At 41.2% G+C, this 16,078-nt stretch overlaps 1 protein-coding gene across 2 annotated transcripts; it reads left to right on the top strand.

Moving 5' to 3' along the window:
* The first annotated feature begins 880 nt into the window (after positions 1-880).
* Positions 881-13,966, top strand: msrb3 (methionine sulfoxide reductase B3). Of its 2 annotated transcripts, none has more exons than XM_071502200.1 (7): positions 881-1,041; positions 3,947-4,056; positions 8,923-9,031; positions 9,132-9,209; positions 9,420-9,448; positions 10,940-11,037; positions 12,812-13,966. In XM_071502200.1, the coding sequence occupies exons 1-7, from the start codon at positions 896-898 to the stop codon at positions 12,989-12,991; spliced, it is 750 nt and encodes a 249-aa protein (XP_071358301.1). In that variant the 5' UTR covers positions 881-895; the 3' UTR covers positions 12,992-13,966. The 2 variants fall into 2 exon arrangements, with proteins under 2 accessions (XP_071358301.1, XP_071358302.1); XM_071502201.1 differs by having other exon boundaries at positions 899-1,135.
* The last annotated feature ends 2,112 nt before the right edge of the window (positions 13,967-16,078 follow it).

Here is a 16,078-nt window from a genome sequence, read left to right as displayed (position 1 = left end):
CAATGCTTGCTTCAGTTAAAACAGTCCATTAAGGTCCCTTTCCCCTTGTTTTTAACCCACTAAAACTCCACAGTTGAATTGCTCTCTAACATCTTTTTGTTGTATCCTGGTCAAACAAACTCCTCTTAATTCTCCTGGAAACATTTACACTTTCAACAATAGATTACAAGAACTAATCTAAGACAAAAACTGCAAAAAGTATAGACTCCCCTGATGGGTGTTCATCTTTAACATTTAATATACTAAGTTGTATCTGTTGTAAAAACTGCTTTATCTAGACTGAGGCAATATTCCCTGTTGGTAACAGGTTGTCTAAGTAAATAAGACATTAAGAAATAAATATTCAAATGAATAAATAGAGACAAAACTATTAAATTGTGATGTAATCCAATACATTTTTTAAAAACTCTGCTCATTATCATGAAAGGCTGTTTAATCCTGCTTTATTTTATTGGTCATTTTTAGTACAGGTCATTTCTATTTAATATCACCAATTTTTATTTTAAAATGGCCTTTTCCCAAACTCTGTTTGAAAGAACATTTGAGCAAAGTTTTTTTTTTCTTTTTTGTTTTTATAGATTATTTGAAAATTATTTGGATTAATTTGTTTTCTATAAATTCAATGGCAAATCATGGAAAGAGTATTATTATTATTACATAATGTACGTACACAATGTGTGTACATAATCGCTGAGTGCATTCAATACTGATGACCATAACAAAATACCTGGTAGCTAACTTCATCGGTGGAAGCTGCTTTCTGCCGACTCATGTGCTGCTGCAGCCGCTGTGATCAGTCTGGAGACGAGCTTTCCTGATTCGTCGTCAGTGAAACGATGGCTCCCGCTGATTGGTTGTTCTCCGGTTGCATTGTGATGCGACCAGGCCGCTATGTATGAGCAAAACGGAAACTGAGAGGGGTCCTGGCCATAATTGGAGATGTGCGGGTCCCCTGTCATTCTACACACGCAGCCTGTTGATCAACGCTACGGACCGTGTTGTGTTAGCATCTTATGCTAGTAACCTGCGTGTCTGCTCCAGGTCAGGCTCATGTACCAGCTTCACACCGCCATACTATCATCTCTGAACACACACTCCACTGCCAGCGTCGTGTTCCTGCTGCTGCTTGTCTCCGGTACGTCAGTGTCTGGTGTATTTGTGTGTTTTGAAGGGCACAGTTAGCATTACCGGTGACATAATTATAGCGGGGGTTGAGACCTGTTCACAGTTTTGTGTACTGTGGGGAAGATAACAATTCAAAGCATTAAAGTAAAGGAATATGGATAGGAAAGGAAAAAGATAACTGCGTGTATTTCAGAAACGACTGTCAACCTCAGAAACAGAGACAGAGCGTTAAGACTCAGTCATTGTTATTTTTAGGCTGTTGTCTTGGTAAGCTCACATTAGACATGGCGGCGGCACTTCGCTACAACGAAACATCGCAGTGTTGTATAATGCACGATTACTTTGACGTTTCTCAACGCTAAGCATCGCCAGCTGACCAGACATTTGCTAGAACAGAGCTCCCTGTCAGAGATAACATCAACAACACACCCTGTGCTTCAGTATGACGCAGTGGTGAACTGGGTTTTAGTAAAAGTGAACCTGCGCAGTATTTCATAGTTTCCCTAACCTGTACCGTGTTAACTCATCATGTGTGATGACGTCAGGACGCAACTAGTTGTTGTTGTCTTCACCATATTCACTTAAAGCTGAGCTCATTACAAGGCATTCCTGACGGCCATGCACCTAACTGACATCTACCGGTGGTGTGTGTCACAGCACTTCACCACAGAGTGGAAAGCATTGTGTTAATGAGCTGCTCTTTGAATTATGCACGCAGTGTAATATTACTGTAATTATTCCTGCCCTTGCAGACGGACAAACATTTCAGGTCTGTGTTTTACATATGGTGCATACACATAGTGTGTGGGTGAGCTAAAAATAGCCAGAGTTCTTACACTGTTAAACAGAGTGTTGCTCTATAAGTTGCCGACCCCCTCTGGCTTTAGTATCCCTGCCAGCACGAGAGGAAGTTATGATAGAATATTTGACATTGTTGGGGATGGACTTGTTTGGCTGAGCTAAGGGCGGCAGAGTGGCATAGCCATGCACAGAGCCGGAGACTGAGAGAGCAGTGAATGAAAACCTGAAAATATTGGTGAGCTTCTTCCCTCAGTGAACAAAGCTGAGAGGGACCTCCATCACATCCATTACTTGGATTTATGGTTGTAGTATATTACGGCTGGTTACAGTGTACAATGTCAAATTGTAACTGTGTGCCAAGTAATCCTGAACTAAAGCAAGACAGGAGAGGGTATAAACACAGAATGTGACAAGTGCAGGTCTTAAATATTTGAAAAGGGCTTTGAAATATTTGGTGAGGTCAGGAATGCAACCAGCACAAAGGAGACTACAGAGAAAACTTCAAGATTTTGTTGATGAGATTATCGGAAACTAAATCAGTTGGGAAAAGTATGTGGATTTAGGACATATTACTGCTTTCATGGAGAAACTGAAGAGAAAGAGACACACCAGACTCACAGTGTCTGTGGCTGACCACTGCCTGCTGATTTCTGTGGTGTCTGGCATCGCTGGGCAGTAGCCGGCCCACATCAGAGGCTGGCGGGCCATTTAAACACACTCGCAGTGCTGTGAAAACTGTAGTTTTGTGTTTTCACGATGTTTTAGACTACACACCAGTAACGTCCTCCCACTGGCTCTTAGCTGTGGTCTGTGTGGTCTGTGTGGTGTGTTTGATTTCAGTTTTGAACGTGAGGTGATTCTGTTCCGTCAGGCGGTGGTGTCCTTAGTATTTGGAGGTTAGTTTGGAGTGTGAGGATCTTTCAGGTAAGTGCTCTGTATGGCTGATACAGTGGCTTCAGAGAGTATTCAGAGCCTTTTACTTTTTGTAAACTTTGTTATGTTTGTAGATTTAATTTAATGGATAAGTTTTGCTACTTTTGTCAAACAATCTACACTTATCAAACCATTATGTCAAGGTGCAAATATGTACTTTAAAGTTCTTTGCAAATGTATTAAAAGTCAAAGATTGAAACCAACTTACAAAAGTGCTGATGGGCAAAAATGACAATTTTATCTATTTGAAATTAAAGGTCCCATATTTTACAGTTTTCCTGTGTTTTATTTGAAGTGTTGATATCTATCAAAAGATATATTTGTGGTTTTAAGAACTAAAGACCATCTCAGTGTAGTTTTACATCTCCTCTATCAGGCTTCTCTCTGGAGCTCTAGTAACAACAGGTTGGCGAGCCAATCCAAATTTCATAAAAATAGCAGATTTCAGGTAAACCAAATCCTGCAAGGTTGGACGCTGGGTCCAGGTGGGCTGTGCTGGGAGTGTGGCTGAGGGTGATGACTGTTTTGTCCCAGAAGTCCTGACAGCTGGTTTTAAGGCTCAGTTTCTGAATACAGGCTGTGTGCATTTCTCTGTGGACTGAGGCTTTGATACTTTCACAGTATTAATAAAGAACCTAGACCTGCTTTATAATCAAAAAAGACGTGGGCATCTACCTTTATACTGTATGGGACCTTTAAATCTACAGCACAATAAAGTATGCATAGAGTGAATAGTTTCTGAAGCCACTGTTTATCCTTTGGTAGAGAACGGTTTTCCTGTTGGAAACCCTGCTGGAGACACTGCCATATAAGGCCACCTTTGTTGAGCTTTTTATCACAGAGCACCACAGACATTTTCCTCTTGGACTTTCACGGAATATGAGTTAGTATTATGTGAATATTTTCTGTGGTGTCCTTTACTATGTTGATCCAGAGAGATTAAATATAGTCCAACCGTCATTGGGCAGAGGTAATGTTTAATAAGGTAATTGAATATTTATTTACAGAAATGGGCAGCTCTCTCTCTTTCTCTCCCTCTCCCTCCCCCTCTCTGTCTCTGTCTCTCTCTCTCTCTCTCTCTCTTCAGTATGACTGTTTGTCTCATGGATGTCCTCTTCAGACGTGGCTTCTTCGTGGCTGTGCGTCTTGCTGTGAGCAGCTCAGTCTGCCGTCCTGCACTGCGCGCTGCTCCTCTAGGTAGAGTAACCTGTTAGCTTTAGTGTTCACATGTCCAGCTGTGACTGCAGTGCGCATTAAAGGAACATGTTAGTTTTCTCAAGGTTTTAATCCATCTACTATGATTTCTATCCATAGCATAGCATTGCATAGCATATACCTACTGTGCACTATGTGACAAAAAGTATGTGGACACGCCTTCTAATTAGCTATCTGATGCATAAAATGAAGCAAACTACAGTGATAAACATTTCTAGTAGTGTGAGTTGAACTGAGGAGCTCAGTGACTTTTAATGTGACACTGTGTTGTAAAATCTGCTGCAACATTCAGTCAACAGCTTCATGTTATATGTTTCCATACAAACCTAAGATCCCGGTGCACAACTCTAGGCACACTGCAGTTGGACTCTGAAGCAGTGGAAATGTGCTTTTTTGATGAATCATGATGAATCACGTATCACTCTCAGTCTAATGGACTGTTTGTGGCAGACGCCTGCAGAGCGCTACCTGCCTGAGTCATAGTTCCACCTGAGCGTGCACTGGGTCTTTTTGTGCTGCTGTGTGATTCAGGCCAGGTAGAAATCAGCACAAGGGAAATTGTAAAGCTCACAGGAAGTTGTAATGTTCCAACATACAACAGTACTTTATTGTATGCCAACAACAACATGGGTATTTTAGACATCATCCAACTTTGTTGAGTAAGCCTGTCAGGGGCACGAAATGTTGTGTCACCACAATTTTTCAGTTTAGCTGTAAATCATGTAGATGAGCTCTGCTGCAATTCACTGAATTGCATAAAGTGCTGCTAAATTAATCTGATGCTGCGTTGTTTTGACGCGTGTTGCACATGTCTGGAAATTGATGGGAGCGTGAAAGTAAATTTTTTTGCTGCTGAATTTGGAGAACTGGTTGAAGAGAAGACTGTGACTGGGAGTGTTAGATTCATCCTGCTAAACAAAGGCTCCATGTAAGGAAATACTGACCAGCCTGATGTTAGCTGAAACACAGAGATCACTGATTAAATGACTTCTGGTAAAACTTGTAATCTCTGTCTACAGAGTTTACAAGTCAATGACTCTGATGTAAAGGATTATAACAGTCTACTTAATTACTGCTTCAGCCACATCACACTGGAGCCTCCATTAAAAGTCAGGGAGCATCTGTGGGAGACAGAAAGGTAACGTCTGAGAACAGCAGATTGTTGCTCTTTTGTGTTGTGTTGTGATGCTGAGTGTTGAGTTTCAGTAAATTAACTGCATAATGCATAGTTAGGTGTCTGTCTCTTTCTCACTCTGTTGCTCTTGGCCACAGTCTCTGTCCCTCTGTGTTTGTCTGTTAAACTGTCCAGATTTTACATTTGACTCATTTTTTTCCATGTTCATTTGCAGTTTGTCATCAGTCTGCAGTGATAAACTGGGGCTGAGGGTATTTGTGTAAATTTTTGTTCCCTCCTCTCTTGGTTGAGGAATCAGACATGATCTCTCCTGACATGGTCTAAGACATATAAATATAAAATTACTCTGCTTGGTAAAATAATTGATCCTATTGGAGTTTTCTACAAAAAAAAGTTTGATTATGTGCTTAACAGTTCTTAGAATCAGATCCATGCCCCTAGTTATAAATTTTGATTAATGAATATGCAAATATTTTTTATTTTCAACGCTCAACCACAAAATGTCTTCACTAAATGTTCATTCTCAGTCTATGTGCACAGGTGACTTGTGTAAATTGCACAATTGGCTTTCAAAATAATCCTGCTCCTGACATCAACTTTTCTGTTGTTATAATAAAATATAAATAAATTATATTCTAAAAGAATAATAAGAAAATAATTATTATAAAACAATGACACTGCTATTGATGATTTGTTGTTGTTATTATTATTATTATTATTATTATTATTATAAATTTATATATTTATTTATTTGTTTGTTTTGTGTTTATTTTTTAAAATTATATTTTATTATTTTCACTACTAGAAAAAGGGCTTATGGGAAATAATTTCAGTGGTTCCTGTATCTCAGATCTTACATTCTTCTGTCATAATTTGATAAAGTATCTCTTCAGACCTTAAATGTTTAAATTTGATGTATTGTGGTATAAACTCAACTATAGTCAGATTAATCTACAGAATTTAAACCAGTGGGGAATCCATTAAGCAGACATCACATGTGTGTTTCCTGATCAGGCAGATAATCATATTTTTCTGCAAGTTTTGAGAAATTGAATTAGCAATATTTAAAATTTCATGGTGATGTTAATTTGTAGACACAACCAGCTGAAAGTCATAAGCGACACTGTGTTTTTTGATTGCACTGACCCATGCAGGAGACGGTTTTAATGTGTTTTGTTTTTCCAGGTGTGTGTCCATTTTCCACATACCTGTTAACCAGTGCTCTTCAAAACAGATCCTGATGATCCGCGCTTATGTTCCACATCTTGTGTCTAATGCTGTTCAGTACATACCAGTGTTGTCATGTGTTATTTCTCCCTCTATCTGCTTCATCCAGCCCGGTCCTTGGTGTAGCCCTGCTGAGGGGTGTTTGTTTCTAGTGGTGGGTGGAGTGCCTCTGTCCAGCAGCCATGTCGGGCTTCAATCTGCTGCATCTAATAACCAAGAGTCAGCCTGTAACTCTGAGGTCCTGCAGTCTTCCCTCAGGTCCACTGACTGGGTGCTGTGTGCCTGCTGTGCTCTGCCTCTCTAAAGCCTTAACACCTGGCTGGTGTGTCAGCATGTCTTTACTGTCCCAGTCTGCGTGTGTTCAGAATGATGTGAGCTGCTTTCACTATTCATTATTTTCTTACATTTGATTTGGAACAGCAATCAGTGTTTTTCATTCAACTTCAGAGCTCCAAAATTGGACCAAATCTGAACAGGGCTGATTATTGGACCTCAAATGATTTGTATTGGCAGCAGTGAGCATCAAAAACCTGCAGGTCCTGTAGTTGTAGTACTCAGTGCTTGGTGAGATTTATAACCCTCTAAGTTTACTCTTAGAGCAGATATGACCTAGTCTTCAAGTCTAATTTCATCAGTGTGATTTTATGCTGATTGATTTTTGCACGGAAGGTGCTTCTCCATCTCAAAAAAGAAAAAGCGCAGCTGCACATCTGCATGAAAACTAATGACACTGCTTTGCAGGTCTATGCTGCCCCCTGCTGGACAACACGGACATGAAATACACCAATTAGTTTCCTTTGTTGTGGTTTGATTTTAATGTGGCATGGGAAATTCAGGTTACAGTGAAAAACTGTTCATTTAGAAACAGCTAGATAATAGTAATTTTTAATGTGTTTTTCATTTAATTATTACACTAAACTCAAAATATAAATAGCAAATACAGATAAACTGCTTCTTTGTTTGATTTGTTTTTCTTTAAATCTTCCAAATCTTCCAACCTTCCTTAATTTAGTCCAAATATAAAGTTTTCTCTTCAAGAACCAGAACAGTGGTTTTACATGTTTTTGTACATTTAACAAACAACAAAACAAGCCTGTGTTCAAAATGATCCTCAGAAATGTGAAGTGCACATTATTTAATTTAAAGATTTAAAAATTAAGACAAAATTAACCAATGATATGTTTCAGAAATAAGCTGATTTCTTTTCTTCTAACTCTTTGGACTGTATTTTCATATTATAGCAAAATTGTGGCCATGTTCACATCCAACAGGAAGTAATCTAGCTAAAGTTATCTTCACACAACAACACTGAACAGCTGAAGATGCTTTTTTTTTTTTTTTTGTACTGGGGTGTGTTTCAACAGAAACATTGGATTCCTGGATTCTTGTTCACATTTTGCTTTTTTTCAACACCACTCCCTCAGATTCATCTCATCTTCTTGACAACATGGCAGAGACACATTCCTGACATATTAGCACCTTGATAGCTTGTTTTGACTGATATATTAGCCAGCTATTGACATGTCCATCATATATAGGGCAATATTATCATTTGTTGTCATGTTTTGTGGCCACTTGAGTCCAGACTTCTGGAGCAGGGTTTCATGAAAAAGACAGTTACCCAGATAACACAATAAACCTGCTTCCTGGAACAGGTCTCTTATATAGAAAAACTCTGCGACTGCAATCTTCAAACCACACCAAGCTCTAAATCTGATCACATAAACGACTGGGACGAGTGTTTGTAATCAAAACTGACATTTGTTTGTGGATGTGTGTTCATTTTTTCCTGAGATTTAAAAGATAGAAAGACAATTAACTCACACTTAGATATTCAGGACCTGAAGAGACTGAACCTAGGCCCCACAAACATAGAGCTTTTTTATGAAGTGGCTCTGTTTACAGTAGCGTAGACTCGTCTTTAGTCGTCTTTATCACATCACTGACGCACTCTTGACTCACTGGTCTCAGATACAAACAGTAGTGCCACTAGTGGTCAACATATCCTCATTGTACCTGTACAATGGTCCATGTCAGCATCTGTTGAGTTTGTATCACTGGTCACATGCTGCTGTTACACAGCTGAAATATCCACTACTAACACAATAATTAAATGATTCACTGCTTGGCTTTGGTTTGTGGTTCACACTTGAAAGGTTTTCTTGCTCATGGGTTTGTTTTTTTTTTTTTTTTTTTTTTTGTGAAGATGAAATATGCTTTTTTTTTTTTTTTTTTTTTAGTCAGTTGCCTTTTGTACAAGTGTCTGCATGATGAAGCAGTGATGATTCAGGTAGATCTGAGGAGAGAAAACATGTCAGAACGAAGGGTTTTTGTCCCACCTCAGACTGATGTGGAGACAGAGAGGAATAGCTGGACTTTAAGGCTCAGTGTTACGGTGACCTGCAGCTCTTTTTCTTCTTCCTGGTGTCATCAGAAGACCTGCATAGTTACCATTATTTGTCCCTCCCTGCCTCCCCGCCCTGCAGGAGCATGTAGGACTAAGAAGACATGGCCAGTGAGCTTCTCCCAGGAGGAGCTGAAGAAGCGCCTCACACCGATGCAGTACCACGTCACTCAGGAAAGAGGAACTGAGAGGTGAGGCGAACCACTGCTGTGTCTCAGAGTTTCACATAAACGTCTTAGTGTCTTCACCTGTTGCACAGTTCAGTTGTAGTTACTGAGCCGTTTTCCACAGTGCGTTCACTGGTGAGTTCACACATCTCAAAGATGAAGGGAGCTACGCTTGTGTTGTCTGCGGGTCCGTGCTGTTCAGGTAAGAGCTGCACTGCTTCTTTGTGTCGGTGTGTTTGTGTGTGTGCAAGCTTTTGTCCTTGTGACCTTATTGGGATGTGACATTTTTTTAGCCAGATGTTGGGAGTCACAATACTCAACTACAAAATAAAAGAATCATGTTAGAAAGATATTTTTAAAGCATGAAATGAACTTGATTTTTTTTAAACTGACATTTTCTTTTCTTTTATAGCTCCAACACTAAATTTGACTCAGGATCAGGTAAGTTCAGTCACTGAATCCAGTTTGTCACCTGCAGCTATAATTATCGACTTCATCTTTATGTACATACAGAAAAACTACTTTGTCTTGTTTGTGTCACATCATGACAGTGAAGCCAGACGGTTCCTTCTGGTAATGTGGAGACAAAGATGGCATGCTGTATGCAGCGTTTCAAAACTTAATTTATTTATGCATTTCATAGGGTTTATATTTATTTATATATTTTCAACTCTAATTCAAATAGCCAGTTTTCATTATCATAAAACTGCAGTACTACAGAAATGAAAGTGGAGCAAAATACTATACTGAAATGCATTGATTGTGATGTGCGACTATTAACCTACAGACCTCTCTTGTTTTTTCTGTATCTTGATGTGTAGTGAATATTTCAGCAGTTTCATGTCTAGGTAGCATAAAAATGGTGTTTAAGGTTACTAATGCATCTATAAGCTTGTGTTCTGAGGAGGATCATGAGAGCTCCGTCAGATTTCTGCAGTGCACTTGTGTCAGGAAGGCCAGCACAGAGCAGGATGTTATTTAGAGCCTGGAGCCAGTTGGTTGTGAATGAGTCAATGCTATAAACAGAGCTGTGTGTACCAGATAAGAAGACACGGTCAGTCAGCAGAGGGTGCTGCCTCTCCATCTGGACACAGTACACATTCCCGTTCCCAGAAACTCGCCTGATTTAGTTGAAATGAGTGGTTCTCAAACTTTTTCACATCAAGGACCCTGAGCTGACACAAACTAGACCATGGACCCCTGTCTGAAAAGATTTTTGCTTTTAGATGTTTTATGACAGAAAGTGTTTGAAACCCAAGACCAAAATAATCATACATTCTGTCATTGTGGTACTTGGATGGAATTATAATGAAAATAAATTATTCTGGCAAGGCCAGGAACCCCGTCAAGGACCCTGAGGGTCCTCAGATCCCACTTTGAGAACCACTGGCTTAAACAGTGTCCATGTGACTCGTCACAGTACCTGATGGGAAACATTACAAACACAGATGAACAGACTGGTGCTCATCTGAACAGAATTTAATGGCTGTTCATCCAGTTGTTGCTGAAATATTTCAGTTTGGACCAAAGTGGTGGACCAGCTGATCAGCAGACCGTGACATGCTAGCTGCATGACTAAAAATAATATCTTTAGTGTAGCATCAAATGTTTGTGTTTCCTAAGAACAAAAACATTTAATCCAGTCAAACATCAACACAAACTAAAAACATGGCAAAGAGTTGAATCAAGGTCTGACCCAGTATTTACCCCAGTGATATCGTATTGGTTTGTATTACATTGTACTGACGTCCCCAGTTGTGTCCATGCACCTGGATGACAGCGTGCAGCCTCATTCTCATTTGGAAACAGGTTTAATTCTCCACCAGCTGACAGCAGATGAACAGTTTGACTGATGCTCTCTGATGAATCACCACTGTCCTCTGTATGTGACTTCACCTGTGTGCTGACACCTTCCTAACATCATGTGTTCAGGTTGGCCGTCCTTCTATGACCTTGTGAAGGAGGAGTCTGTAAGTCTGACAGATGATTTCTCCTACGGGATGCACAGAGTGGAGGCGACCTGCAGCCAGGTACAACAGAAACACTGCACTGCACCCTAACAGTAGCTCTGGCTTTCTCCCCTGCACCAGACAGTCAAGTGCAGCAGCTTGACTGCTGCATTTGATTCTTAGATGGGATGTGGCATAAAAAAAAATCCAATTCCAGTTAGTAAGTGGATGATTAAAGGTCCCATGTTTGAAACTTTTCCTGTGTTTTATCTGAAGTGTTGATTCCATCAGAGATATATATTATTATATTTGTGAATTTAAGAACCAAAAACCATCTCAGTAGTTTTACATCTCCTCTCTCAGGCTCTCTGGAGCTCTAGTAACAACAGGTCAGTCAGCCAATCAGAAGAGAGGATCTGAGCCTCTCTTCTGATTGGCTGAGTGATCAAATAAAAATACAGCAGATTTCAGGTAAACACTCAGAGAAACCAAATCCTTTAATAAAACGCCTTTAATAAAAATTGTTCGGTGCATTAAAAAATATACCAATGCACATTGACACTTCTTCCTTGGGGTGTCTCACACAATGAACACAAACCAAACAGTAGTAATTGCACACACCTGTGCTGCAGTGAACCCAGTACATATTGAACTTTCACTCCTTCAACCACAAGGGACAAAATCCTGAATGTACAACATGGAGACACAACTCATGGTCTGTCTCAACATGAAAGGCACCAATAGAAAACAGATGGCAAAAAACAAAATGACTACATGACGATAACTAACTCTGATTAAGTACAGAGCAGTTCACAGTATATTCCATATAACGGTAATTAATCAAACACACCACAACCTAATATCTGCAGTGAGAGGGAGGAGAGGTCAGGTTGTTCAGTTAGGCCTGGCTGACTTGTGGCTTCCAGGCTGTAGATCCAGTACACCTCGTGTTGCTTGCGGCATTTGACCGTGACCACCTCTGATCTCCGAACCTACGGCCTCTGTGTCTATAACTCTCACTGCCATGCTGGGCTGCCAGATACTTTTCTGGCCACAGGATCAGCAGGATTTATGTACAGTATGTAATGTGTTCACTTCAACACAGGTGTGTGTAATTACACCATGAGAAAGGCAAGTGTGCTGATGTGTGGCATATTGTTTTTTCGGGTTAATATACCTCTGGCCCTGGCTGTTGCTGGCGCGGCGGCACATTGTTTCTGGTTGTATGTACGAACGCCCCATTCTCGTGGACACAATATCTCACTAACGCCTTGATAGAACTTCTTCAAATTTGGCACCAACATTTACTTGCACTCAAGGATGTACTGGTTAGATTTTGGTGGTCAAAGGTCAAGGTCATTAACTCAATCTGGATAAAAAGGGATATAATCTGGAACTAGCTGGCACTGGCAGAGGCATACAACCACCAGTACCACCTAGTTTGTATTTTTTATTAAAGGCTTTTTATTTTCAACTTTCCTCTTGGATGCTGCTGCTCCCCCGGGGTCTCCTCTGTTTCACGAACAGTGAATTTTCTGGACCCAGTTAAAAAAGCACACATTTAGCAGGACACTTAGTTCTGGACAAGGTGCCAGTCTATTACAGGGCAAAGGTCATGTTCAGACCTGCATGTAAAATGACAGCCCCCTCACTGATATCAGAGAGAGCAGTGTGTCAGCAGATTGGTGCTGATGCAGTAAACTGGCAAAAAACCTGAATCTGGCTCAACAACTCATTGTGTTGGCCAATCAAATACTTGCATGTGCACGTTCCTGTCACTGCAGATTATAAACTGACATGATGGGAACGTAGAACTTGTTACCTGCATTTCATGATCTCTCCTGTTGTGTTTCAGTGCGGAGCTCACCTGGGACACCTATTTGATGACGGACCAAAACCCACAGGGAAGCGCTATTGCATTAACTCGGCCTCATTGGGTTTCCAGCCCAAAGACACGGCCTCCTCCACCTCCAGCTCCGCGGCTGAGGGTGGAGCTGCCAGCAGCTCAGTGAGCGATGGGAAGACGGAGCTCTGAAAGACGGAGTCGAGAACCAGACCACACTGATGACTGTGCCTGTGTGGGGAGAGTCCAAAGTTCACATGCATAAGATAGTTAGGACTCCTGTGGTTTTGATTCACAAAGTAAAAGTAGTGAGAGGTGATTAAAGTGCATAAGGAAGGAAGGTGCTCAGGCCTCAGACACAGACCAAATAACTGATGTATAATCTGTCACCAGGGAAAGTGCATGTTTCCAAAAGAAAGACACGCTGCATAAACTGATATAAACTGATTGCCTTAAAGAGAACTTTCAGTGTTTGTCAACCTGGGTGTTAATCTGATTCTTCTGTTGTGAGGAGGCTGTGGTGTGCTCTGCAGGGAGCTCAGAGGAACGAGTCTGTGTTTACCCTTCGGTCTGACTCAAAGACGTGTGCGTCAGGTGATGTCTCTTGAGTTGACGTTTTTAGAAAGATAAAGGAGGCTTGCATGTCTTGCCTTATTTAACATTGTTCTTGCTGGAATCTGCAGATCCCACCTGTCTACAACAGAGGTGGAGAATTAAATGTTGAATGAATGACCGGGGGCATGAAACAAAAAAAAAACCGTGACATCCATGTTGACAAATACCAAGATTTTCTCCCTTTAATTTCCTAGCTCTGGACGAAGTGCTGTGTTGCTCACACTCAGCAAACATGCACACACAGACACACTCACACACGCGCACACACACACACACACACACACACACACACACACACACAGATGTATGTATATATCACAATAATGAAATGACATTTGATACTGAGAGGTTATCAACTATGCAAGTGCTCCTGTCAGCCGTAACACAGCTGTGACAGATGGCATCTTATTGTGGGTAAACACTACTGTGGCCTTTAGGTTACTTCCTGTATTTGTTCCTTCTTTAGTCCTTTGCATTAGAAAATGTTTTCAGTTGTTCACAGCTTGCATTAAAATATTTAATGGATGAATAAAATATCTGCAAACACTGTGACTTTCTTGTTCAGCTTTTTGAAAACTGCACGTAGATCAGTGGTTCCCAACCTGTGGACCACAAAGGTGGGCAAGAGGGCCAACACATGATTTACACACACACACATACACTCACCGGCCACTTTTTTTAGGTACGCCTTGCTAGTACTGGGTTGGACCCCTTTTGCCTTCAGAACTGCCTTAATTCTTTGTGGCATAGATTCAACAAGGTGCTGGAAACATTCCTCTGAGATTTTGGCTCATATTGACATGATGTGAATCTCCCAATCCACCACATCCCATAAATGCTCTGTCGGACTGAGATCTGGTGACTGTGGAGCCATCTGAGTACAGTGAACTCACTGAGGAAGAAACCAGTTTGAGATGATCTGAGCTTTGTGACGTGCTGCGTTATCCTGCTGAAAGCAGCATCAGAAGATGGTTCACTGTGGTCATAAAGGGATGGACATGGTCAGCAACAATACTCAGGTAGGCTGTGGTGTTTAAACGATGCTCAGTTGGTACTAAGGGGCCCAAAGTGTGGCAAGAAAATATCCCCCACACCATTACACCACCACCACCAGCCTGAACCATTGAGACAAGGCAGGATGGAGCCATGCTTTCATGTTGTTGATGCCAAGTTCTGACCCTACCATCCTAATGTCACAGCAGAAATCGAGACTCCTCAGACCAGGCAACGTTTTTCCAGTCTTCTATTGTCCAGTTCTGGTGAGCCTGTGTGAACTGTAGCCTCAGTTTCCTGTTCTTAGCTGACAGGAGTGGCCCCCGGTGTGTTCTTCTGCTGCTGTAGCTCATCTGCTTCAAGGTTTAACGTGTTGTGCGTTCAGAGATGCTCTTGTACAAACCTTGGTCATAACAAGTGGTTATTAGAGTTACTGTTGCCTTCCTATCAGCTGGAAGCAGTCTGGCCATTCTCCTCTGACCTCTGGCATCAACAAGGCATTTTCTCCCAGAGAACTGCTGCTCACTGGATATTTTCTCTTTCTCTGACCGCTCTCTGTAAACTCTGGAGATGGTTGAGTAGGAAAATCCCAGCAGATCAGCAGTTTCTGAAACACTCAGACCAGCCTGTCTGCCACCAACAACCATGCTACGTTCAAAATCACTTAAATACCTTTCTTCCCCGTTCTGATGCTGGTTTGAACTTCAGCAGGTCGTCTTCACCATGTCTACATGCCTCAATGCATTGAGTTGCTGCCATGTGATTGGCTGATTAGATATTTGCCTTAACGAGCAGTTGAACAGGTGTACCTGATAAAGTGGCCGGTGGGTGTGTATAGTTTTATCATTAAAATAAAAAGTGCTCTGAGGACGCATATTTGGCCTTTGGTATTGTGATGGGGTTGAATGTGACTCAACAACATTTTAGAGATTTTCAAGTGGGCCATGAGGTGGAAAATGTTGGGAACCACCGATGTAACAAAATAATGTCAACTTAAGGTCTACCCACTAGTTTTTGGAGTTTTTGCCTCTTGGTCTTCATCAGTGAATGGAGCTGGCGTGTGGAACCTGGGTATCATGGGTGAACTGCAGTGAGAAAACAGCTAGAATAGGCCAGGTTTTCACATCCTATGTCGATTCCAAAATGTTTCATACAGCAGCTACGTTATTGCTCAGTATAGTCACCACTCCTCTCTGTTTGACAGCCCAGTGACACACCCAAAGCCCAGTCAGGAAAAAAACAATTACCATGAATGCAGAAACTTTATTTAATACAAACTTTGTGGTTTTTGCTGTGGAGCTGGTTGAATGTGTTTTAGATGTGAAGAGAAGCAGTTCCCTCTCTTATGTTTGCATTTTCACAAGTAGAATAAAGCCTTGACAGATTTCAAACTGGGTTTTAAAGAGCCTTTATCTTCTCTTGGAGAAACCAGTCCTGGTTTGAACTGTCTAACTACAGTGGTTTTTGATCTGGACCTGCTCTGACGTGTCCTGCCTCCTGAGTTTCCAGCAGAACTTGTACCGTTCAAGTTCTAGGAGTTGGTCTGGGATTTGTAGCTGAGTTTTGCAGCCATTGATCTCTGCAGCATTGAACTTGACTACCTTAGCCATGCTAGCTACAGTAGCATGTCAGTGTCCTGCAGTAGCTGGGTACTGAGTTTGACCAAACTGT

This window comes from Trachinotus anak, unplaced genomic scaffold, assembly GCF_046630095.1.
Source record: "Trachinotus anak isolate AG129_WGS33_773 ecotype Australia unplaced genomic scaffold, CSIRO_AGI_Tana_v1 ptg000018l, whole genome shotgun sequence".
Classification (NCBI taxonomy): Eukaryota; Metazoa; Chordata; class Actinopteri; order Carangiformes; family Carangidae; genus Trachinotus; species Trachinotus anak.
This window is presented reverse-complemented; position numbering and strand designations above follow the sequence as displayed.